Consider the following 25,561-nt stretch of genomic DNA (forward strand, 5'->3'; position numbering starts at 1 on the left):
TTTTTTAACTAAATTATGCTAATTACTTATTTTTTTAGCGAAATAAAAAATTAAATTATATGAGATGAAAAAGAAAAGAGTAGACAAATTTACATAATTTTTATAACTTAAAATAAATATGACAATTTTTTAATTGTAATCTGAATTAAAATTGTAATTGTTGTAAATTTCTATTACTTAATTCCTTAGAAATAATGTAATAAACCAAATTATAATTAATAAAAAATCTAAACTAATATTGTGTTTGCTGTTAATTTAAATTAATTACTTAGTAATAATAAATATTATAAAAAAAATTCAGAAGTAAATTTTAATTTTTAACAAAAATAGTGTTAAAAAATAAATTCGATTTCTAAAACTTTTTGGCTCTTTCATTCAAAACTACATTTCAAAACTACAAAATTGCATTTCATCCATCACTGTAAAAATAATGCACATCCGCACTTAAAATGCAAAACAACGTGTCATCAAAATATCGAGTTTTGAGTTTTTTATTGCTTTCGATTCACTACATCACATGTGTATATGTAACCAAAAACCCTTTTATAACCCTTTTATAACCAAAACGCAAATTTTGTTCCAATATGAGTGGTTTCCATTATATCGTTTTTCCTTCGCCTGTAAACTTATGGAAAGTGATGTTACGTTATTTTGCATTTTAGGTGACGATATGTACATATACTAAAAATGTGACCATCCTGCAAGTCACCTATCGGTTAAGTCACCTATTAATACCCAATAACGCTACAGCAGATTTCTGTTAAAGTTTCTATGAGTTACTTAAGGTCCAATTGATTAACTTAAAAGACCTCTGGTGTACGTGTGATGTTTCATTCCCTTCCTACGCCGAGTGTATGTATTAGTTTCCAAGCTAAATCTTTCAAGGTATCGGAATTTCGATAGCCGTTAATCGCTGCGCATGTATCAGTGTTGTGAAAAAGTATTTTAAAGTTCTTAACAAATATTATGTAAATTGCCATATTATTACTAACGACAATTCAAATAAGCATACGTATGCTGTTCGGTGTATTGAAGCAGTTATAAAAGATCATACATATGTATGTATGTATGCAAGAATTCATTCATATTGAACATTTATTTTAATTTTAATTTATTTTATTGCTTAATTTGGCTAATAAATGTATTTATTATTATTTTTTATTTATTATTGTTTCTTTTTATATTTTTTAAGTAGTTTCAAAAATAGGTAGATGCAGATGCATGCGTAGATTTTATCATATATACATATATGTATATGTATGTGTGTGTCTGTTTTTTTTTATTTGCTAAATATTCATTCGCATGCGAAAATTGTACCAACTTTATTGCCATATCTTTTCATTCTAAAAGCTGATTGTTCAAAAACATTATTTCTTTTCGGTTTAGTGGACTAAGTTTTTAATTATTTTTTATTTTATTCTTATTATAAGTTTTCTTTTTAATTTCACTTTTTAACAATTTTACAAACTACTAAAATTTTGAGCTTGCCACATGTTCATATTTCTAGTACTTTTTGCTTTATTAAATCTGTGGTCTATAAATAAATAACAATTTTCAATTTAATGCAACAATTTTTTTAATTTGTTGTTTTTCATTCTTATTTTCTTTGAATTTTCAATACGGATTATTTTTTTTTTTTTTCAATTTTAATTCTTCTTTTGTCTTAATTTAGAGCTATCACACGTGTGTATGTATGTATGTCTATATACATTTCTTGCTTTCCTACTCACATTTTACTTTGTTTTATTGATAAATGTTGTTGTTTGTTTTTTATGTTTTCTCATAACCTTAGAACACTTGTATTGGCTTGTAAAGTCCCGTGTAGCCGCAGAGGCGCGCTCGCAGTGCGGGTATCAAGAAGGCAGCAGAAGAGATATCCTTGAGCAAGTCAGCACATTCGCACACCAACAAATACATTTTATCGCCACGCTGCGAGGTACTCTTATGTAGAGCAATACGACGTAGACCAGCGGCGCGTGGCAAATAACTGTTGTGCAGTGGGAGAGAAAGAGAAAAGTGAAAGAAAACTTATTATTTACTACTGTAATAAGGAGTATTTGTCAGGAGTTTGTTAAAAAAAACAAAAGGTTTGTTATTGTAATTTGCTCGCTTTAAAGTAACGGGTGATCCATGTAGAGATACATTTTTCAATTCACGTTCTGTAAAGAATGTGTTTCGCGCGCTTCGTTCAACTTATGATCAATATCATCAGCCTACTGAGCGTACTATTCGCAACACCATCACACATCCTGATACCCAGCATTCATTATTGGATAATATTCGACCGAATAGACCACGTCCAGGACGCAGTGAAGAAACTATAGCTTAGAGTGTAAACGAAGAACGTGCAGAGACGATTCGGTGTCGTTCGCAGCAACTCGGACTGACGTATCGAACGACTTTGGGTTTGGTGTTTGGCCGGTGGAATCATCGGTCCATATTTCTTCATAAAAGATGGCGTTGAGAACGTAACCATCAATAGCGCCCATTATCGCGATATGATGTCACATCAATAAATCCTATGGGAATTCGATTGAGACTTTGGACCAAAACATCAAGTGTCACTCGCCAGTTACCAGTCAAAATCCTCGAACTAGTCATCAAAAATTGGCTTCAAGAGATGGACCATGTGAGACATAGTCGCGGTCAACATTTGAAAGAGATAATCTTCAAAAAATACATGCTAAAGGATGTTCTTTCGAAGGACAATAAACATTCGCAATTAAATTAAAATTTTCTGTGTTTATACTTTAAAAAACTAGGGCACCTCGAAATGGTTCACGCTATGCAATATTGACTCGATCTAATGTAGGTTGTCTTATAAACTTCTTCAAGATTCAAATCATTATTGATTTATTCAATGCATTTTACTATAAGCTTGACACAAGCTCTTCCCTATCTAGCTATTCAACCTCCACTTACCGATATAGCATACGCGCTCCCGTCCAGTACAGCCAATTCTTCTCGAAACGTTCACCGTCATCGCCTTCAAAAACCTAAGTGAATATACAGTATTCATTGCAATTAAATATTTCATACACTTGAGTGCAAAAAATTATGCAAAGCAATATTAATTCTACACTGTCTTCTCCAATGTCTACAACATGCTAATATTAACCCTTTATTAGTTATTTAAAATTCCATTTTCTCTCTAGATACAGGAATAGTACACTATTGAGTATACCATGCAGAAAAGTTCACTTGAAGGCAGTTTGCTTTGGCTGACCCGAAAAACTTCTTGCCTTGGGAAATTTTCATAATATGATGTTTCAACTCGAGGCTATCGATTAGTTTTCATTGATACAGTTATTGACGTGACGCGTCCTAAGCCCAGCGCAGGGAAGCTGTTTCGCTTGGAATATCCAATTGCCGCCACGTAGCGAAAAGAAGAAACGACTGGCGTGCTGTTGTTAACTCCAGCTATAAACGCATAAGCTGTGTCTACGCCAGTAAGAAGAAGAAAGAAGATGTGTTTCACCCCTAGGGTATGCGTCATTATCCCATTTTCTAAAGAGTTATATGAAGAGGAAGAGAGAAAAAACCAATTAAAGGCAAGAATAGCATAACGGCGACAGTTTGGTGGCTAAAGTTGGTCCGGGAAACTTCTTAATATGGGAAATTTTCTTAGTATGAAGTTTCAACCCTTGTCTGGGGATCATTTTACCATTTGCTAAGAAGTTATATGAAGAGAACGAGTTCTGGCTAAGTGGATATTTCAAAATTTTGGAGACGTATTTGTAGTAGATCTCGTAAGGCTTTAAATCCGTTGACTGCGTTTATTATTTTACAGAGTTCCATTCATAAGAAGTGCTTTGAAAGAATTTCCTTGAGCAGTAATAGTATAGAATATTATATTTCTACCAGCTTTCCGTATAAGTACGGCTAAACAGCATTACTTTTGAGTTGCCATTATCGTCTCCAATTTTTTCCTGCAGGGTTGCTACTCTGACAGTGCTTTGACAGCTAACTCATATAAATATTTAACTAGACTCAAGCACGTTAAATAGCAAGTTGCATTTATAGATATATATAGCTACATCTAACGGTACATGTATACCTTAAACACGCTGATTATGTAGCCTGTTGCTGGCGTCTGTGTCTTCTTGAAGCTACCACTTTCATTGGGTGCCAATACCAATGGCGGACGGCAAATGGCAGCCACTTCGCTATACAAGTCCAAGGTATGAGCGGCAGTATATCTAGTTGTATAAGTGAAAATAATGAAATATTGAAACTCTCTAAAAGTATTATTGTAGGTGTGGGTAAACATGAGAAGGTTATATGTAAACAATCATTGGAAAAAAATGGCTTACAACAAAGCACAAGTGGAACACAATGAGCTTTTGTTACAATGCCAATATTGATGGATTATTTTTAACAAGGTACTTATGTATATATTTATACATATATACATATACATATATACATATATCTAAAGATAACTAAAGTTGATAAGGGTAGCGAAAATGTGAATAAATAGTTCTCCCGTAATTTCTTAATATTTCTGAAAATAAAGGTTAGGTTAGGTTGCAGGCAGAAAATGTTCCCTGCAAATAACTCAAGTCTCTCTAAGTAGAATTTGAAACTGTCGCTGGTAGGCCACAATACTCTGATACCGACAATTTATGTTTGCATTAGCTTCTCTTCGAGCGAACTTTTCACAAAAGGCCAACTCGGAATCGCTGGATCAAGCTCGCAGAACTTCTGCCGAGTCGCTATCGATGTGTGTCGTTTGGCGCTGTCCGGATGGAATCACAAATCCATCCATYCAAACTAAAGCTGGCTGTTTTGATAGTCCAAATAATGCAAAAAACAAGTATTTTTTGGGGCTCTGATCAACGCAATATTTTGATCTATGTGCTTTAAGCACCGTGGGGTAAGTCTGTCGTCGGCAGATGCTCACGTAAAAATACAACGATAGTTGTTGTCTATAACGGTGTACAGCTCACGATAGATGATTCTCTGCCAATCCCACCAAACACCTAGCAAACCGTCGATCCTGTCTGGACCAACGTTTACATCAGCCCGCCACGTTTCGACCAGGAACGTTTTTAGTTGACCGTGTCATTTGAAATGGATTTTAGGAGTGCAGTGGTTTTAGAGTGGCGAAAAGATTTTGTCAGAGTTTTTCCATACCAAAAATAAACCCAAGGACTTACCGATACCTGCGGAACCTACCTATACTACGAAAATCTTTCTGAACCCTAAAACTGCTTAGTGATAATACACTTCTTTACTCACTACATAAAGCCGACGGCGAATACACCAAAGAGTTGAGAACTGAAGATCCTGAAAATCATCTTCGTGGCTAAAGAAAGCTAAAATCACTCTTAACAACTTAACGAATGGTTGCGATATTTTATAAAATGTTTTATGATGACAGGGATCCCTAAACTACAATCTCTTAATACTCACTTTAGTGATTTCGGCTCGAATTTCGATAGTGATGAGACGCGTATGCCCGAGTAAAAGTGCGATGGATCCGTTTGTGTAGTATTGATTAAATAGTACGATATAAATGGAAAATCCGCTGTAAAGCAAATAGAAACAAATTTTTTTCACTGCTCTACATTTTACACGGTACGGTCAACCTACCATTCTTCTCCATGTTGGCCAGTAGCATGCCACCCACCGCCGTATTTGCCTGTTGCACCTCGGAGACGAGCTCGGCCGCAACGGCGCGTTGTTTCAGCAATGGATGTGACAGCGGTGACTCCAGCATTGGATCAATCGGCTCCAAAGGACTCATTAAATGTACGAGTATGCATAATTTCGGATCGGACACCTCTAGTATGCTAAGTGGGCTGTTAGTTTTGCCATCAGCAGAGGGGGCGGGTAGCTGCAAGAAATTTGTTGACTTTATGACTGTAACTGTATATTTATGCGCAGCCCACTTACCGGTATACCAGCTGGCAGAAAACGATCGACACTGTGTACCGGTATAATAAAGCAATCGCGATCCAGCGCTGATAATGAAATCGGTTCCGAGCGCACAGCAGCCGATGTGCCGGCCGCATTGTCGTAACCAACTGGAAAAATTTGTTTGTTAACAAATTATTGTTTGTTTTTGTAAATATTTTAATTAGTTTGAGAGTAGCAAAAAAAATTAATACAAAAATGTTGGTTACTTAGCATAAAGCTTTATGAAGCTTTTAGTTTTAAATTTGACAAAGCTTTGTCGTTTTTTTTTCAGATTTAATACATTTTCAAATTAAATTGAACGCAGTAGTATAGAAAGCTTCCACTGTTAAAGGACTTACACATATGATTTATGAGCTGATAAGCTGCTTAGAGCTTTTTAAACTGCTGCTGGTGCTTTTACTGTTTTAAAAACTTTGTTGGTTAGTATTATTTTGACTACAATAGACAGTCTTTGAGCTTTAAGTAGTGTTTAGAGATAGCAGGTATACTCTTTTTGATATAAGCAGTTGCATATAATTTATATGACTGTCTGTTGAGAGTTTTTAGTGGTCATTTTTATATATTTTTGTGCTGAAAATTTATTTAACAGCAATACTTTGCATATTTACTTTCTGTTTGAGATCAAATTTGGTCAAAAGCTTTTAAAGGATTTACAGGAAGCGCGCCGAGCTTTAGATTAGGTTAAAAAAGCTCGGGTAAAACTAATTTTGAGTTTCAGAAACAGCTTTCTTTTAGGTTAAGATGAAATTTAATGCAAAACTTTTACTATATTCATTCGAAGTACGCCGAGCTTTCGATTAGGTTAAAAAAGCTCAGCTAAAATTAATTTTGAGCTTCAGAAATAGCTTTCGATCAGGTTAAAAGAGCTCAAATGAATATAAATTTGAGTTTCTAAAAAAGCTTTTGATCAGGCTAAAAAAGCTCGAGTAAAATTAATTTTGAGTTTTATAAATGAGCTTTCAGTATTTTTTAGCTTATATATTAATCATTTCTAGTTAATTAATTGAAATAATTTTTTCAGCTATTTTTTTGCAGCACAGGGGAAACATGAAACCAAAATGTACCGTTAAAAAGCTTCGAAATCGTTATAGTTTTAATAAAATTGTTTTCAATAGACAATAAATCGACAAAACAACACATCGCAGAATCACCGACCGTTAACCACATTGACAAAAACTTAAATATTTATAGACGTTTCCGTTACGAAACCACAAGGACACGAAGCTTTATGAAAAAAAAACTCATTTCAGCATTTAAGTAGTTGATAAACAACTTCAAAGTCAAATTTCGCGGAAAGAAATAAGTTCAAGGTCACTTTATTGCATTACGCGAAATTTACAAAAACAACTTTAGTGCTTAAGGAAATAGAATTTCTCTCAAATGTACTTTTATTGGCCATTGTTCCTCTGTGTGTAATATTTTACGCTAAAATCTGCTTCTCCAGCTTTCAAGGCAATGTTAGACATTGGATGAGGTACGGTAATGATAGGCGTGTGGATGGGTGGGAGATTGTAGGAGTTGTAGTGGAAATAGAAGTTTGTCTATTTATTTAAAGAATGGGCGCTATAACACATATTAATACAAATTTTCAAATAAGTTTTTAATTTAAATTTTTTACGCTAAAGAATTAGTTTTGCAGCAATGGCTTTTGGTAGATTTTTTTTTAAATTTAATTGCATTATACTTTTATTTTCGTTATGATTATTATTATTGTTGCTGTTGTGTGTGTGTGTGTGTTTTTTTTTTTTTTTTTAAATTTTGTCAGTCGTATTAGAGAGGAAACGGAAATTCAAACCTTGCCTGTCAGCTTGAAAACGCGCCGTTGTTGTTGCTGCTGCATTCGATAGTACCGTAGCAACCTGACCATTCCGTATTCTAACACTATTATTCCATCTTAATAGAGATATGGACGGCTTGCGATCGACTAGGGGCTGCGGTGTGTCCACTTCATATGGCTGAGGTGGAAGTGAAAGTGATGTTGTGGTGGTCGATAACGGTGTGCACGCACCCGATAAGGCAGTGCACCTTTCTGCAATGAGTTCTGTTGATTTAAAGGATGTTTGTTGTTGTTGGCATTTACTGAATTTGGTTTGGTATTTTTTGTGTTTTTTGTGTACTTTTTGATTTTTAGTACGTGTATGTTTGTAAGTATGTAGTTTAGTGATGCCTTTAACGTACTCAAGTGTAAAAACTACATATGCGTGTGTGTTTGTGTTAGTGAATTAATTACAAAAACCGTGTAAAATTTATATACAATAAATACCGACTATTAGCTTAATTGAGGCATTATCTTAATTGACTCATTTATCTTATTTGACGCAATTAACTTTACGGAACTAATATATTAATTGAGTTGACACCTAAATTGAGTAAATTTTCCTAATTGTGTCAATTACGTTGACTCAATTAAGCTTAATTACTGAACTAAATGTAGGTATTAATTATATCGATTCAATTTCCTTCACTTATTCAGTTAATTTAAATAAGTCAATTTACATAATTGTGTCAATTAATTAACTCAATTATAAAATTTCCTTTTTTACAACCGTTTACTGTAAATCAATTATATCCCAAATTTCCTTTATTTTCAGTGAAATTAATTGAGTTAATTCTGTCTTAATTAACTCAATTATAGATTGTCCTTTTGTACAGCGTTTCACTGTAAATCAATTTATATTGATTAATTAACTAAATTGCAAATTTTCCTTCACATATGTATATGTTCAGACAATTCTATAAATTTGCCTCAAGATCAGGCTCATAATGGTTTTATGATTTGATTTAAAAAAAGTTCGAAATGATCAATACTATTGATAACGTAACACTCTTTGATTGGTTGGTAGAAAAGAAATCACAGTCTATTCAAGAATTTAGATTGAAATTTGATCAGTCAGTCATCAGTTTACCTCCTCAGTCGTGATAAGTTAGTCTATAAAATGAAATTTTATGTTAGGTTATACCGGGCGTCTATCGCGTTATACATAGACCTACTGGTCCTTAGTAAGTTTGTCTTACGTCAACGTTTTTTGCGAACTTTAAGAACGACTTGATTTCTACGTTTGAAACTTCGTCGTGTCCTTTGAACTCCGAAGCTAGGTACTTCAGTCGAGTTCTAGATAGTGCTGAACAAAGGCTTAAAAGGTGTTCCAGCATTTCTCTTAAGTTAACTCATATTAATTTTAAGTTAAAGGCAAATTTCCTATTATGATAATAGGAAAGAATAACGTCCGATTAAAACAATATAGATTTATTAAAGTCATTAATTGTTTAAGGTTATCGTAATCAATTCTAACTCACTACCCTTTTTCTCTAGGTAGTACTGATCCGATGGCAGGGCCTTTTTAAAAATCAACCATTTATGGCCGAAGTAATGAACATTTTTTTTTTTTCAATTTCAATATTTCTTTCCATACTGGAAATCCCAGAGGTTCGCATATCGCGATTGATTTTAATTTTTTTGTTTTAGAAATATAAACTGTTATTGTTGTTATAGTGACAGAAAACTATTTTTAAGGAATCTCGCAAAGTTGATAAGGCTTAGCTAGATAAAAACAATATGTGTCCGTTACGATTACCTCCTCTAGTTGAATGGTATGTCTAAAGTCTCTACAGCTCTCTTGAGGAGCTTGCTTAGGCTGTTATAATCATAAATGCTTATTTTTGTCATTATTTATGGGTTTATGAAATGAGAAAAACTAGTAGACTAGATTGTTATAATTATAACTGTTAACTAAATATCGTCTTATAATATCTTTACGTGGTTTCTTATAATTTTTTGACTCCTTCAACCAGAAGGAAACGCTGGTGGACCTATAAAGCGTATATAGATGATTGGCGTGATTAATATCATACTAATCAGAGAGAGAGAGATGTGCTTCTAAAATATTTTTACACGAAAATTTAAATTATTTTTTACTTAACCACAAAATAAATATATTTTTGATTTAAGCTGTGGTTTTAGTTTTATATCAAACGTAGACAATTTCAAATTTATTCATAATGCTCAACATATGGTGATTTTTGTCGGATACATGGGCGCCAGCGCCATCTACTGTGCAAAAGAATGCGTACTTAAAAGGCGGAGTAATTTTTACGACCTAATATTATTATTATTTTCAATTGACGCTTCAGTCTCGTATATTTTATACTCTACTGGGCCGCGGTGAGCATTCGGAGCTTTAATTTTTTAGCTTTGTTTAACTTCCAGCTTTCACGTGGAATCAAGCAGAGACCGACTTTTAGGGATTGACGATCAAGACAGTTAAATAGAATCCAGTGTCGAGTTAAGCTATAACAAAGGCTAAGATAGATGTGCTAAAATTTAATAGCTTCTTGCTGGGGACTCCTGCTTTCAAAAACCATATCATACTCCACATTTCAAAACTGTAAGTATTCGATTTTTTTAACTAAAAAATATTCCACTAGGGCAGTTTTTTTAGCCAATCTAATCCTCTACCAGAAACCGCGATGGAAAAAATGATATCAGAAATGGCAGAAAAGTTATAATATTCTTAATGAAAATAGATTTTATTAAACCACTAACCAAAGACCACTTTTATTAAAACTAACGGATTAGTATAGCTACTATGCAATTTTATGCGAAATGTTAATTTTTTGGGCATTAAATGAGAATGCTTGACACACATAGAGGATGGAAAATAAAGAAAAATAAAAAACGCAAAACGAAAATATTATGAAAACGGTGCAATTTAGCGACGCGCGAGCGAACCCAAACCACTACGGGTGCGTCAGTGTATGAGTCGAGTTAATTGTGTCGTCTGAACGTTGGAAAACATTGTTTTGATCTAAGGGATTTAACACGTTTGCCAATCATTAATTTTGAAAAATTTCGAAAATAAAAAAAAAAATATTTTTTTTTGTGATTTTTTTTTGTTGAAATTTTTGTTTTTTGAAACTAACAATTTTTATGAATTTTGTGTTTTGATAAGTTGTTTTTGATTTCCAATTATTTAGTGTTTATTTTTGTTGTAATTTGAAAACAAGCGACTTATTGCAGAATGGTGCAGCTAACAACAACATTTATGCATACGCCTACCTTCCCCCACATCCATGCCAGGGCGACTGGGTGCAAAGAATAAATGCGTCCGATAATGGATATCCTCCTGTTGGGCGCCCATGTCGCGTGAGCGTTTCGTGCGATTAGCCTTCGGTTGCAGCTTACTGCCGCCGCCACCGGACTTTCCACCTCCACCTTCGCGAAAATGCTTGCGAAACATTAAATTCATTTTGAGTGGTTTTTGTTGTTGACTTTTACTATTTTGATTTTGTATTTGTATATTTTGTTTTTGTTATTTTTGTTTTTGTATTTTTTGATATACCAAGTTTTTATGTGTGGGTTAGTGTTTTTGTAAACGCACTATTGTTGTTGTGGTTGTAATTGCTTATGTGTGACGTGTCGTATGAGCAACCTAAGTTTGTATGCTTAATATTTTCGGTGCGTACTGTTGCTATTGTTGTTAAGTTATGGCAATAATATAGTTGTTGTACTTGTTGTTATTTTTATGTTTAGCTGTTGTTGCCGTTCACGGACAATTTTTCAGTTTTGTAAATACTGCAGCTTTTGGGGTATTTCTTCTTGTTATTGTTGTTTTGTTGATTTGTAGCAAAAGTTAACGGTAAATGCAAATTTGTTGACTGTATTTCATTACTTTTATTATTATTTTACTTAAAACTAAATTTTATTGTATTTTTTAATAAAGATGGCAACCCTAATAAGTAATTTTTTTTATTTTTTTATTGAATATGGCAACCCTATTCACTCAAATTATATTTCACGCAAAATTCAGCCAAACTAAGTCGACAAAAATCCTCAAATAATAGCAGCCAATTATATTCCACACAAATGCTGCTCATTTTCTATAGTCCCAACAACAATGGCGGTGACCGAAAATTGCCCACAGCGTCAAATTCGCATTGCAGCTACTCTGCGCGCTAACTGTTGCCATCAAATGCGCACGTGGCGAAGTAGACGAATGGTAGATAGGGAGCGCAGAGTGACACGGCGACCAACAGCAGCTTGATGCATGGCGCAAAACTTTACGTGAACGCTTGGGAAAAGTAAATAAAAAACCAAAGCGCGCATATTGTAAAGTGTGCACTGTCTGACAGACTATATACAACAACAATAGCAGAGTAAAAGTACATACAAAAGACCGGCAAGTGGGCGCACTAGGCACCATTAATCACAAGCGCGGCAAACGCACGCTAAAACCACAAAAATTTACGATAGAATACCAGCGCTCCCAGCACTACTTGACTCTCACTGCGTTTTCACTCAGGCGTTCTTTCATGTAGCCCATTCGCTTCCTTTCCACTCACTCACTTCCACTCAGAATCACTCTCCCTCCCTTCCACTCAGAATAATTCTCCCCCACACCCACTGAAAAGAACTCTCCCACACTCCCACAGTCAAACTCACCAACCACTCACTTGCTCTCATACTCACACTCAATTACAATCAATATTTAGCCCGCGGCGGATATAGCAAATTTCCGCTTTAACGGTAATGTTAGAGAGGAAATAACAAATTGGCACATTTGAGCGGCGTCGGCGGTGCGCCTGCAGTCACGCAATCTTAACACGCGTGTATATTTGCGATAAATTACTGCTTGCGCCTGTTCACCCCGCAATTATACAATGTTATTTGTTTCTAATTGGTTTTTTGTTTCTACCCAGTTACTTTAATTCCTACCTATACTCAATTTTAATATGGTTTTTTCATGAGACTAGTGTTGCCACTCGAGATTTATATCTAATGTTATGTTTTGAGTAGTGTAACGCAATCCATTTTAATTACTAGCAACATGTAAATGTTGGTTCACCGCCCAGAAAGCAGTCTGAAAGTCCTGCAAACGCCCACAAGTGTCTACTCATATAAACACCCTGTAGGAAAAATGCATAGCAATGAATTGTTTTTGGTCTAACAAAGAAAAATTCCTTAAAGCAGAGTGAGTTAACTTTTGGTGAATATTCTATATCACTGCAGCTACAAGAATACCACTTAATGGGTAGGAGGACCATTTAAGCTTAAGTAAAAAAATACGTATTCTTTTAGTTTGCGAAAATCTCTAAAAACGACCTCGAAATAAAATTTAGAAATAATCCAATTATGAAGAATGGAGTCATGTGTTAAAGTTCACGCAAGTGAGGAAAGTTCTCTGAAAATCTCTAAAAACGACCTCGAAATAAAATTCAGAAATAATCCAAGTATGAAGAATGGAGTCATGTGTAAAAGTTCACGCAAGTGAGAAAAGTTCTCTGATTGCCATTCACTTGTGAGTGGCCAGAACGACGATTCTTTTACATGTGGCTCAGGCAGCTCATGACTTCCGGACCAAGTATCCTCTTGGTAGCCAAAGAATATCTGTTTGAAGGCGAGCTAAAGTGAGAAGGCAAACCATCCCGCCTTAAGGCTGTCCGCTGGGTTTGGGCCCCGCCATGTAAAAAACGCCCCTGATGAAAAGAAAACAACACACTCGGATGGGAGACTAACCGTTTTAAAACGTATCTACTTGAATTTTTCGGTCCCTTAATTGGGATGATAACGCTTACGCGCTGGTTGATGTTCTCGTTAGAGTAAAGACTGGCATCACTGTCGTCCAAAAAGTGTGATAGACGGCAAAGGACTGAGACGAGTGGTCAAAAAAGATATTTTTGGCATTACGGTCGGCCAAGTTGAAACATTTCCAAATGGAATGAGGCTGATCGACTTCGCCGGGGTTCAAAATTGGTGTCATTGTTATTTCCAAAATAGACGAAAAAGACATAAACACTTTAAAAAAGAGAATGTATTGGGCGACTTGTTTATATTAGATTAAGAATAATTGACCAAAAATTATGAAATGCATTTAAAAATCGCTTAAACCCGGCTTTAAATCGGTATATCATTAGCTCAACAAGCTTTTAGCAAATTTAAAACTGTAGGGAAAAGATTAGTAGCTTTCGCACTTTCGAGCGAACCATAATTAACTACTTCAACTCAACAATATACGATAGTATGATGCAACATATGATAATATTATTTGCTTCCATCTTTTCCCAAACCTTTTTTCTTCTTTGTGTAAAATATTTCCTACAGGGTTTTTACCCAAGTGCATACACATGTATGCATTGACGCGCGCAAACAGTTTCAGACCAAAAAAGTCCGTTGGATGTGTGCATTTCAATCAGTTGTTGGTGCTTATCAACAAGTAAACAAAGAATACCATGATTTATGCAGATCAAGGCTTTTGTAGTATTGAAATTGGGTTTTGCGGTTTTGTGGCGCATAAAAAAAATTTATGAAAGACGCTGACAACGGAAAAAGAAGCGTGTCACAATTTTGATTTATGAACTTGAGCTTAAAGGATTGAAACCATAAAATATTTCGTGGTTGTAGTTTATTGAATTTTTCTTTATTCACGCACTGGTTTTGAGTGCTTTTTTTTTGAAAAACCATATGAAATGCTACACATCGAGACATCGAAAATCTGTGTAACCGGGAGAAGTTGCATACCCGGAGCAAGGTGAACATATGGCCGACGGCAGAAAACAAAAAAAAGAAAATAAATAAATAAAAAAATAAAAAAAACATAAAAACAGAACTCATTTTGACCAACTGAGAGCCTTGATTTCATTTTAACATCACACGTCGTTCTTGTCGTTGGACCCCATATATACAATGTTTGCTCCTGTATATTATATTAGGTTGTCAAAAAAGTCTTGCGGTATTTTTATTGAATTTTCAATTGTTCATAAAATTTTTTTTGATAACTCATGCCCAGCTCTTGACCAATGCTACGGCTGCTACAATGCGGGTCTCTTTCGACCAATTCAGCGATTTTATCCCAATTTTCGACGACAGGCCTTCGGGGCGTGGCGCATCTTCGACCACCTCTACACCAGAACGAAAACGTTGAAACCATCGTTGTGCGGTGGAAATGGAAACTGTATCGGGTCCATAAACTGCACAAATTTTATTGGCGGCTTGAGATGCATTTTTGCCTTTATCGTAGTATTTTGCTCTATGTTTGCGACGCTATATCTCCCGAACGACTTAAAAGAAACGACAATCAATCAAACACGAGTTAGCGTATGAAATGAGCTTTCCAAAAAGGTACGTACAGCATGACCCGATGCGACAAATAAAACTAGAATTACGCGCTCTCAGCGCCAACTAGCGAGAGTACCGCAAGACTTTTTTGACAACCTAATATGCGCGCGAATTTGTGGTACCTAGTACCTAATACGTCAGTAGCCTATATATAGTCTGCTAATTAAAATTTTAACGAATTTAGCGAACTTTTAAATGCAGTCAAAACATTGAGGTGTTTGAGTTCCAATTTTTTACTTTTGAAAAATGTTTCGTTTGCGTCCACATACAATAACGATGAAGCGAAAGCGTCACGAAAAACAAATTGAAAACAAAAACAAATAACATACAATATAAATATATATATGTAGTCCGATACATACATATGTATGTATGTATGTATAKACTACAAATGCGTATGAAAAATTGTATAAAAATGAAAATGGCACTTGAGAATCGCATTGCGACCAAAATAGAAATGCCAACGCGTTGGAACGTTGCAGAGCCAATAAGTGAATATACATACATACATACATACTTTTGTATTTAAATAATATATGAAATACATTTTTAATAGAAAGAAGGTGTATTTTATAACTTGAAGTTGAAAAAAAAATTAATTATTTTTTAACAACAAAAAAAAAATACATTTTTGAGCAATCTTAAAGATTTATGAGATATTTAGCTTACATTTTTTAAAAAAGTGTTAGATTTATGCGGATTTTTCAAACAATTTCACTATATTTATGGACATATTCTAAGACTATCAGCTAAATTTCGAGCCGATCGATTAACACCTTCGCAAGATACAGTGGGCGATAGTTCATATCACATTGTTTTAGGAAATAATACTTCAAAAATACGTCTTTGGTATTATAATAAATGTTGATCCATATACAGGTCCTTTTTTTTTACAGATCACGCCTGAGTCGTGACAAACTGTCATCTTATATTTTTTTTTTCAGTATTGTTTGGTATTTCATCATGGAAAGACTTTCGTCCGAACAACGTTTACAAATCTTTCAACTTTATTATGAAAATTCATGTTCTGTAAAGAATATGTTTCGCACACTTCACTCAACTTATGGTTAACTTAATCGGGCTACTTATCTTGAGAAGCAGCATTCATTATTGAATAATATTCGATCGATTAGACCACGTCCAGCACGCACTGAAGAAACATAGCAGACGTAGCTGAAAGGTGTACACGAAGACTGTGGACAGTCGATTCGCCGATGTTCACAGCAACTCAGACTGATGTATACGACTTATCGCATTTTACATCGAGTTCTTAAATTGAAAGCGTGCAAACTACAGCTTGTGCAAGAACTGAAGCCGCTCGACCTTTCCGAGAGACATTGCTTCGCTCTATGGGTTTTTGAAAAGTTCCAAGAAGGTCCTACATTTTCGAACCCGATTTTGTCCAGCGCTGAGGCCCATTCCTGGTACAAAGAGTAAGTAAACAAACAAAATTGCCTCATGTGAGACGAATGGCGACCTGTAGAGATTCAGAGTTGCCATTTCATCTAGAAAAAACAACGGTTTGGTGTGGTTTGTAAGCCGGTGTAATCGGCCACAATATGATTGAAGTGTCAGTCCGCAAGGAAAGAAGATCTCCTCTGGACCACGGAACTTTAAACGTCGAAATGCCAGACGACTGCAACCACGTTGGTAATGCAGACACGTCGCCGCTGTCGTATAGACATAGTCAGACGCAAACTAATAAAAGTTATGCTGAGAACACAAACATGATTGAATATACAAGAGCTAAGTCTGGCTGCCAAAAAAACTGCACTGATCAGCCAATGTAACCATGTCACTACCTAGAGTTATATAAGAGGTTCTGAGGTACGCTTGCAAATAATTGTAGAGGGAAACTGCCCGTGGACACAATGCTATTATATAATAGTGGAAAATAAATCGAATCAGTGCTAGTGCCAAGTGGCGTCATTCCAATAGATCTACTGGCAAATGCGAGAAGACCACTCTGGTTATGGCATTAGGACAGACTAAAAGTACAGAAGGCAACAGGCGAGTAAGCAAACGCTCGAACTCCGACAAGATCCATAAATATAGGGGGAGCAAAGAAAGCTGGACCACCAAACTATTTGAAGATAAAAAGATATGGCACTGTAGGAAACATATGTGGTGAACTACTACTTAACAGAGATGCTCTATGATTACGAATATTTCCGAAAGTAATTGTACAACATGGAAAAAACAGAGGGTCAGGCTTGTATTTAAGGAGACGAACCACTAGACAAGGTAAACCATACCTTTTTTAACTGCCGACGATGGAAGAAAACAAGTTTCGATAACTCTATACGGAAATCTAGTAGAAAAAATGGGAACCAGAAAGAGATATGGAAGCAAACTCTCCGGTCCCCGATACTTCGAATTAATAGAAGATGAGACAAAAAGCTTGATGCTGGCTCCAAAAGCGTTAAAGGATCAATCTTAGCGTGGTGTCTTAGTGGGTACAACACTCACGTAGAATGTCTACATGTTGCGAAGACATTTTAAACCCTCCTAACGATCTAAATAAAAATCACAACAGGCTATATTAAGTTTGCCACGATGTTTGTAACAGTCAGAAGTAAACGTCTAATACCTTGTAAAATATATAACTAAATGATCAGCGTGGTGAACAAAATCTATTTAGCCATGTCCGTTGGCCGTATTCTTTTCTACACAAAAAGATTCTCATTTTTCGGAACCACTTAAATCAGACGACTATAGCATATAGCTGCCATACAAACTGAACGATGAATGAAGCTCTTTCATTTAGCGAGATATCTTCACTAAATTTAACATGGATTATAGCCTAACACATTGGAACAATCTGTGAAGAATTGGTTGTGAGCGGCTCACTACAGCATATATGTAGCTGTCATACAAATTGAACGACTCGAATCAAGTGCTGGTATGGAAAACTCCTTTATTTGGCGAGATATCTTCACAAAATTTAGCACTGATTATTGCCAAAGGAAACTCTACTATCTGCGAATATGCGAATATGCGAATATATTGTTTAAATCGGATAACTGTTGCATATAGTTGTCGTAAAAACTAACCGAGAAAAATAAAGCTCCTCTAATGGAAACTTTTTTATTTGCAAATATGTTTTCACTAAATTCAACACAAATTACTATCCAAAGCAGAGCTATAATCTCCGAACATTTAGATGAGATCGGTTAACTGTAGCATATAGCTGTCATACAAACTGAACGATTCGAATCAAGTGCTGGTATGAAAAATTCTTTCATTTGGCGAAATATCTTCTCGAAATTTGGCATGGATTATTGTCAAAGGAAACTCTACTATCTGTGAACATATTTATTTTAAAATTATTTATTTAATTTTTTTTTTAAGATATATTTAATTTAATAATTATTTTTTATAAATTTTATAATATATATTTTTTTTATAATATAAAACTCATAATTTTTTTTATTGCATACACATTCACAACATATATAACCAAATTGATAATTTAAATATTGTTATTGCTTGTTAATTTGTATATTATTGTGCCTAAATATATCACATGCAAATTATTGATGCTATTTTTGTTGTTGTTTTATGTTGTTGTTTTTGTTTCTTAATGACTTAACAAACACATATCATATACATACAGAGAGATAGTTATACATAAATCAAATTTTGTTCAATATGAAACAGGCGGACGGATGTGGAGGGCGTTGGATAAGAGTAGTCAATAGTCAAATCTCAACTACAGTGCTAAACTAATGGGATTTGTTGTTGCAACTTAGTGGTTTTTCGCCCTTTCTCGTTTATTACTATGCCACACGCGAAGAATCGTCGACATTTATGCAATTATCTGCTTGTATAGTTGTTGCTGTTAATGAATTTTATTTCCGTATTATGCAATTAAATGCTATTTTTAAGACTTGCAAACACATTTATGCAGATTTATAACTTGTTTTCCCAAAAATCACATAAATTTGTCAAACGTCACTTGAAATTCTGCACTCATGCATACACAACACATACTGAATTCACTAGTTTCGCCAAATTTTTTCACAACACTTCCGCAGCATATACAGTAACTAAATCAAGCGAAGTATCATTAAAACAATTGTGCCCAGCGCACAGCACACACCAACAGCGTGTGTATATATGTGTGTATACGCACGAGGAACGAGTGAAAATGTCGCGCGTCACCGACTTTGTCAAAGGTCTGCCATTGACACTCGCGTGCGTGCACCTTGAAATTCTATTTTATAAATACACGTCTGCCTGCGCACTTGTGTCCGCTATGTCTGGTCGTTCGTATGAAATGCCCAAACGACCAATGGCTTGTACGCGAATGATCATTCGAAAATCTGGCTAAATTCTGCGAAGTGGCGCGCAAAGCACTTGGCATGCAACTGTCACACAGCTGATCGTGGCTGCTTTTGTCTTTTGAGTGTGGACAATCGCGAGACACTGTAGCTGTATTAACGAAGCTGATCGGCGAAGCGAAAGAGAGATCGAGACTTTTTGTTTTATTCTTTCGCCTTTCTTACATGATTTTTGTTGTTGTTGTTTTTTTTTTTCTAAACGAGCATTTTTTTGAATCAGGCAAAAGAAAATTTGTAGCAATGCTTAAAGTATAATAACTCACAACAACAATTTGAGTGAAATGTTGCTCATACGTCATGTAGGTATTTTGAAGGCGAAAGTTTGTCACGAAGTCTGTAGCAACTAAAAGAATATGTATGTCGGAGACTTTTTTAAGTTTATTCATAAGTACATGATCAGCGTGATGAGTTGAATGGATTTAGCCACAACCGTCTGCCCGTTCATCTATATGTAACGGAAGTAGTTTCTCATTTTTTGAGATATCGATCTGAAATTCTCAACACATCCTTTTCCCCCCCAAGAAACTGATTATTTGCTCGAACCACCGATATCGAGCTACTATAGCATAAAACTGCTATAAAAACTGTTCGACCAAAGTCAAATCTTTGTATGACAAACTTTTTTAATTTACGAGATATATTTACGAAATTTAAAGTAGAATATTATCCAAAGGAATCTTAAAATATCTGTACATTTTTTTAGTTATTACTACCATATAAACTTTCCCTTTTTATTTTTATTTGATAAGTTGTCTTCACGAAATTTTTTATAGATAATTATCTTAGGTAAGGCCACAACTCCGAAGATAGACTCTGCTAGAAGCCTCAGAGGTGATCTAGTGACAGATGCCCAGACTGACTGAAATTATGGAAGGAACCTGCTGAATGGCAGTGAAGGCATAGCGCCAGGAGATGGTTAATCCGATGATGGATCAGACGTTCCATTGGCCGACTATAAAGAAGTTCGATTAGCAATTGCCCGTCTCATAAACAACAAAGCAGCGGAACGAACTGTGCTGATACTGCGCTGAAGAACTGATGAGGAGCATGTATCAGCTTCTTTGCAGAATACGAACGAATAGACGAAAGCATGTCCAATGATTGGAATTTCAATGAACTTTGCCCAGTCCACAAAAAAGGCAGACTACTACAACTACCGTGAGATTGTGTAAACTGACGCTAAGCAAGTCCAAAATCTCTGAAAGTATTCGACGCAGTACCTGTTGGAAGTACCAAGTGAAGAAGGATCTGGCTTCGCTTGGAATATCCAATTGGCGCCACGTGGCGAAAAGAAGTAAAGACTGGCGCAATGCTGTTAACTCGGATATAATCCATGTCCAGTAAAGAAGAAAAGCCAGTAAAGAAGAAAATTTTTTTTTTAGATCGGACCACAATAGCACATGGCTGCCGTACAAACTGAACAATCGAAATCAAGTTTTTGCATGGAAAACCTTTTTAGTTGTAAAGGACAATATAGCTTCGAGACAATCGAAGTTAACATGTGTTCTTGTTTGCTTAAATATTTAGAACAATGTGAGCTTCCAAACTTGAGGCACAAAAACGCAACATTTTGATTTTTCCAATAAGTAGTTGTCGCATTCGCTAAAGTATTTAACTGAATTGAAATACAGTGAAACCAGGGAACAGCGAAAGAGTTTCGGTAATACTCTACAAGGGTTTTGAAAGTCTATCTAAAGGAATTCGTACTCGCAGAACGCAGACTCGCAGACAAAATCCCAACTTTTTACTCATTCCGAAATGGCAGTCAAATACAAGAGCATATTTGGAGCTAGTTTCCTGAGGAAAGTCGAGTTAAGTGACTAAAATACTGCTTCTAAAAATATAATCATAAATAAGCTAATCATTTTATTGTTATTTGTTTACTATTTGAACTTAATTTTAATTGCCACTTTCTCATTTGTTTTACTTTAATGACTACTAAAAGTCGTCGACTGCATTTATTTACCGTTACTATCGTCATATGCTTTTTATTATCTTCTTGTACCGGCAACGTCAATACACATAGTGAACTCACGCAAACATACACAGAATAAGTTACGCCGCCAGCTTGTGTGTTCGTTTGTTTACCTTTAGTTTTTAAGGTCGCCTGCAGAAGACAAGGACATCGATTTAACGTAAGTAAATAAAAATCAGCACAAACACATGCACACTGACACATTTGCATGGAAATTAGTGTTTCAGTGCAGATGTGCACATTCACATATGCTGACGACTGGTACAAACGCCTGAAAGCATGCCGCTTATTTCAATTGCTATCTGTTTGCTTAGGCGCCGCGCTGTTCGGAGAGCGGCAAAGGCAGGGTTGTCATGCATAAACATTTGCCACTTAAATTGGAATGCTTTGCCGGCGAAATGTTAATTGAGTGTTTCACTAATGGAAATTTGTTGTTTGATTTTGTATCTTGGCTTGTTTATTTTCTTTCATTATTTATATTAAGAAGTTTTTTATCTTTGGTTAGTATAAATTTTACTTGCATATACATATTTATTATATTTCAGCTGGTGTCAATTTAAAAATTAGTAATTTTTGTGTAGGAATATAACTTTTCATCTTCCATACAAAATTTATATGAAGTATGTTACGCATACGCCATGTCATACTCAGTAGTTTCATTATCTTACATATTGAGGTGTTATATTGACAGAAATAAGGCTTAAATAGAAAACGTTGTTAGTGGAAGCGCCAGATTTTGGTAAAATGTCTATCACAAAACGATTTAAAAAAATCTTTTTCTTGATTTTAATCGCTCAAGTTGTATGACAGCTATATCTTATAGTTGACCAATCCAAACATTTTCTTCAGAGATTGTAGCATTGTCTTGGCTTATAAGACGTACTACATTTCTTGAAGATATATTTTCAAATAAAAAAGTTTTCCGTACAAGAACGTGAAATTGATCAGTCAGTTTGTATGGCAGCTATATGTTGTAGTGGTCCGATTGTCACAATTTCTTCAGTGCTTGTAGCGCTATATTAGAACATATTACGTGCCAAATTTAGTGAAGATATATTCCCAAATAAAAAACTGTTCATACAAGGACTAGTAATTAATCGATCAATTTGTATGACAGCTATATGTTACAGTAGCCTTGTCTTGGGCAATACGCTGTGCTGAATTTCGTGAATATTATTTCTCAAATAAAAAAGTTTTCCAAACGAGCTACATATAGAGATATCTCTGATATTGACTGATATTATGCTTTTTGGTCCACAATTGCCTCAAATCGGCTTGGAAACGCCCCAATCCTACAGTCTGGCTAATCAGGCTTACTTTGAAGTCCTCAATAAAGATGTGTATTAAAATAGGTGAAACCGGTTTTTTTTTTGTAGTCCGGTTCAAGTTTGATCAAATGTTTTATGACGGTCAAAATGGTATTAATGCCAGTCATAATCGATTTTTTTGTAAGCTGTTTTGGAGATCATTGTAACGTATCATGCTGTAACACGTCTTTCTGAGCAGGTCTGTCTGCAAAAAACTCACAGTATTCTGGTAAAACTTGGAAGATTGAGCGAAAAGTCATGCCTTCGGGGAGTCGTTCCCATGTGATCTATTAAAACGAATTCTAATTTATTTCCGATCAAAAGTTGTCATCACTATCCATCCAGTCCTTTTAGTTCAAGTCCCTTAAAAAGTCTGTCTTCGCATATTCCCAACCTCTTTTGAGCGTTTGGCATTCGTCATAAAAGTCCGTCCAATTACACACTCATATATTTTTACTATCTCAAAAGCAATATGATACAAAAGTATGTCTATAAATCATTCCTCAGCATCATAAAAATAACAACAACATCATCATCATAATGCTGCCAAGCTCAAATAACAGAAGCCGCTTTTTCGGCAATTTGCTTTGCCTTTACGAACCAAACAGCCATTAAAAGGATGCTAAAGTAGCAGAAGAAGAAAAAAAAGTAAATGAGAGCGAAGTACGGAAATAGTTGCAACAAAATGTGTCCTTGCAACGAGAATTTATTCAATTTCCCACAGAATGTCAGGTGACTTTTACAATTTATATTGCTAGCATTCGTGGTGGTGGGTCCATTGTAAGCTTTAAGTGAGGCCTACAAATTATTTCGTCACATTGTTGCTACTTGCGCTAACAAGCAGCGCCACAAGCAACAACAAACACGCAAACAAACAATTTTCATATAATGCATGTTTGTTGTTGTGATTAAATCTCTGCTCCCGCTGCTGCGGTGCGCCGCCCAACACACAATAAATTCCGGTGCAAATATTTAATCATATGATAATAAAATTTTATACTTATACCAATGTGTGGAAGTATATGCGCATATGTTTATAGAGTGCTATTTTGTTCATTAGTGGGATCCCGTTGGCAGCTACTATATTTTTTTCGGGATATTAAATTAAATACTTTTTACACTACGCTTTTGAAATTTCGACCTGAAATTTTGCACACGTGATTTTCCCTACAAGAACCTGCTAATTTATCAAAAGTGCCGATATCGGCCCACTATAGTACACAGCTGTCAAACAAACTGATAGATCAAAATAAAGTTTTTCCATGAAAAATCTCCTTATTTAATGAGATATCTTCACGAAATTTCGCATGAATTATTGTATGAAATAGACCTACAATCTCCAAAGATTTTGTTTGAATCGGACTACTATAACATAAGGCTGCCATACAAACTGACCGATCAAAATCAAGTTTTTGTGGAAAGAACTTTTTTATTTGACAAGATATCTTCACGAAATTTAGCATACATTTTTATCCAAGATTCTCATTCATTCTCCGAACATATAGTTTAGATCGGACCACTATAACGTTTAGCTGCCATACAAATGGATCGGTTAGAAATAATTCCTTGTACGGAATACTTTTTTAGTTAAGGAGATATCTTCACAAAATTTGGCACTCAATATTATGCAAGGCAAGGTTATAAACTCCGTACATATACTTCAGATCGGACCACTATAACATATGTATAGCTGTCATACAAAGCGACCGTTCAAAATCGAGGTAGAGATTTTTTATATCCTTTTATTCTATAAGGAATCCACTTGTGAAGGGGATATTAACATATAACGTAATTAGCATATGTTAGGAAACATCATTTCACTGAAACATCTAAGAGAATACTAAAAAGATTTTATGAAAATCAAACAATCAATAAGAAATTCACTTCTTATAAGCAATCCCGAGATCTCGGTATGCGTTGTACGTTATAAATTACACTGTTTTTTGCATACCTTTAGTATCTGCAAATTTCTGGTTTGTTACACATACACACACAAACAACATATAATATATTTTTATTACCCATAAAGGAAGCACTTGCTGATTTATGTGAATGTGTTATTAATGAGGCCGCAATATTTGCAATGCAGGCAATTGCTGGCAAACAGAGAGCAGCAAAAATATGAGTAATTGTAAATATGTACGTATTTATAGGACAAAATGACTAAATGAGCATGTGTACATGTGTTTATATTGTGCTTAACTTATTGACAGTACATTTTTTATTTGTGACAGATAACAGTTTAATACAAAATAACATAAATAAACGCTTATGTAGATATACTATGCTTGAACATTGTTGTTGTTTTTATATGAACAAAATTTAATTGAAACAAAGCTATATGCATGTGCACTTTAGTTTTTGTATTTTACGGCAATAAGATTGTATTTCTATCGAAGCAGTTGGGCATAAGTCGAAGTACCAATGCCATACATGTAAATAAGAGTGTATACAGGTACACATATGTATATGCATATGTACTTGTGTGTGTGTTAGTAAAATTTAATAAAACTTACGGAATATCGGAAGAGATACATACATATGTATATTAAACTAAGTCAATAGAAGTTTGTAGTATATTTTAGCTTCAAAAGGTTACTCATACGCCCCATGGCACCATTGATAACGCGTCTACGGTATGTGCAATATATTTATTGCATTAAGAAATAAATAAAAATGTTTCATACACAATGTCTTTAGCTCTATGGAAGGAAGTTTTAATGACATAAAATTATTTTTAATTAAAAACTTTATGTTCAAGTTGCTCTGCTATCTCACAATTTATAATGTTAATTTGAAAAATTGCTTTGCCTAAATACTGACAGATTTTGCCTATGTGAATTTGTGACAAATATAAACATAGAATTTTTTTTTCAATTGTAACAGCAAAAAATTTGTTATT

General features: G+C 34.8%; 1 protein-coding gene across 10 annotated transcripts; it reads right to left on the reverse strand.

The window, feature by feature from the left end:
- Nucleotides 1–1,593: 1,593 nt before the first annotated feature.
- Nucleotides 1,594–19,390, reverse strand: LOC108972677. Of its 10 annotated transcripts, none has more exons than XM_018939381.1 (9): nucleotides 18,649–19,390; nucleotides 10,979–11,147; nucleotides 7,718–7,963; nucleotides 5,899–6,029; nucleotides 5,596–5,839; nucleotides 5,416–5,530; nucleotides 4,058–4,199; nucleotides 2,923–2,996; nucleotides 1,594–1,987 (listed from the first exon to the last, which is right to left on the reverse strand). In XM_018939381.1, exons 1-9 carry the CDS (start codon nucleotides 18,664–18,666, stop codon nucleotides 1,789–1,791), a joined length of 1,338 nt encoding a protein of 445 aa, XP_018794926.1. In that variant the 5' UTR covers nucleotides 18,667–19,390; the 3' UTR covers nucleotides 1,594–1,788. The 10 variants fall into 10 exon arrangements, with proteins under 10 accessions (XP_018794926.1, XP_018794923.1, XP_018794922.1 ...); XM_018939378.1 differs by having other exon boundaries at nucleotides 1,595–1,987; nucleotides 10,979–11,517; nucleotides 19,282–19,390; XM_018939377.1 differs by having other exon boundaries at nucleotides 1,595–1,987; nucleotides 10,979–11,577; nucleotides 19,282–19,390.
- Between the last annotated feature and the right edge of the window lie 6,171 nt (nucleotides 19,391–25,561).

Source organism: Bactrocera latifrons, unplaced genomic scaffold (genome assembly GCF_001853355.1).
Source record: "Bactrocera latifrons isolate USDA-ARS-PBARC rearing strain unplaced genomic scaffold, ASM185335v1 scaffold_413, whole genome shotgun sequence".
NCBI classification, from domain to species: domain Eukaryota; kingdom Metazoa; phylum Arthropoda; class Insecta; order Diptera; family Tephritidae; genus Bactrocera; species Bactrocera latifrons.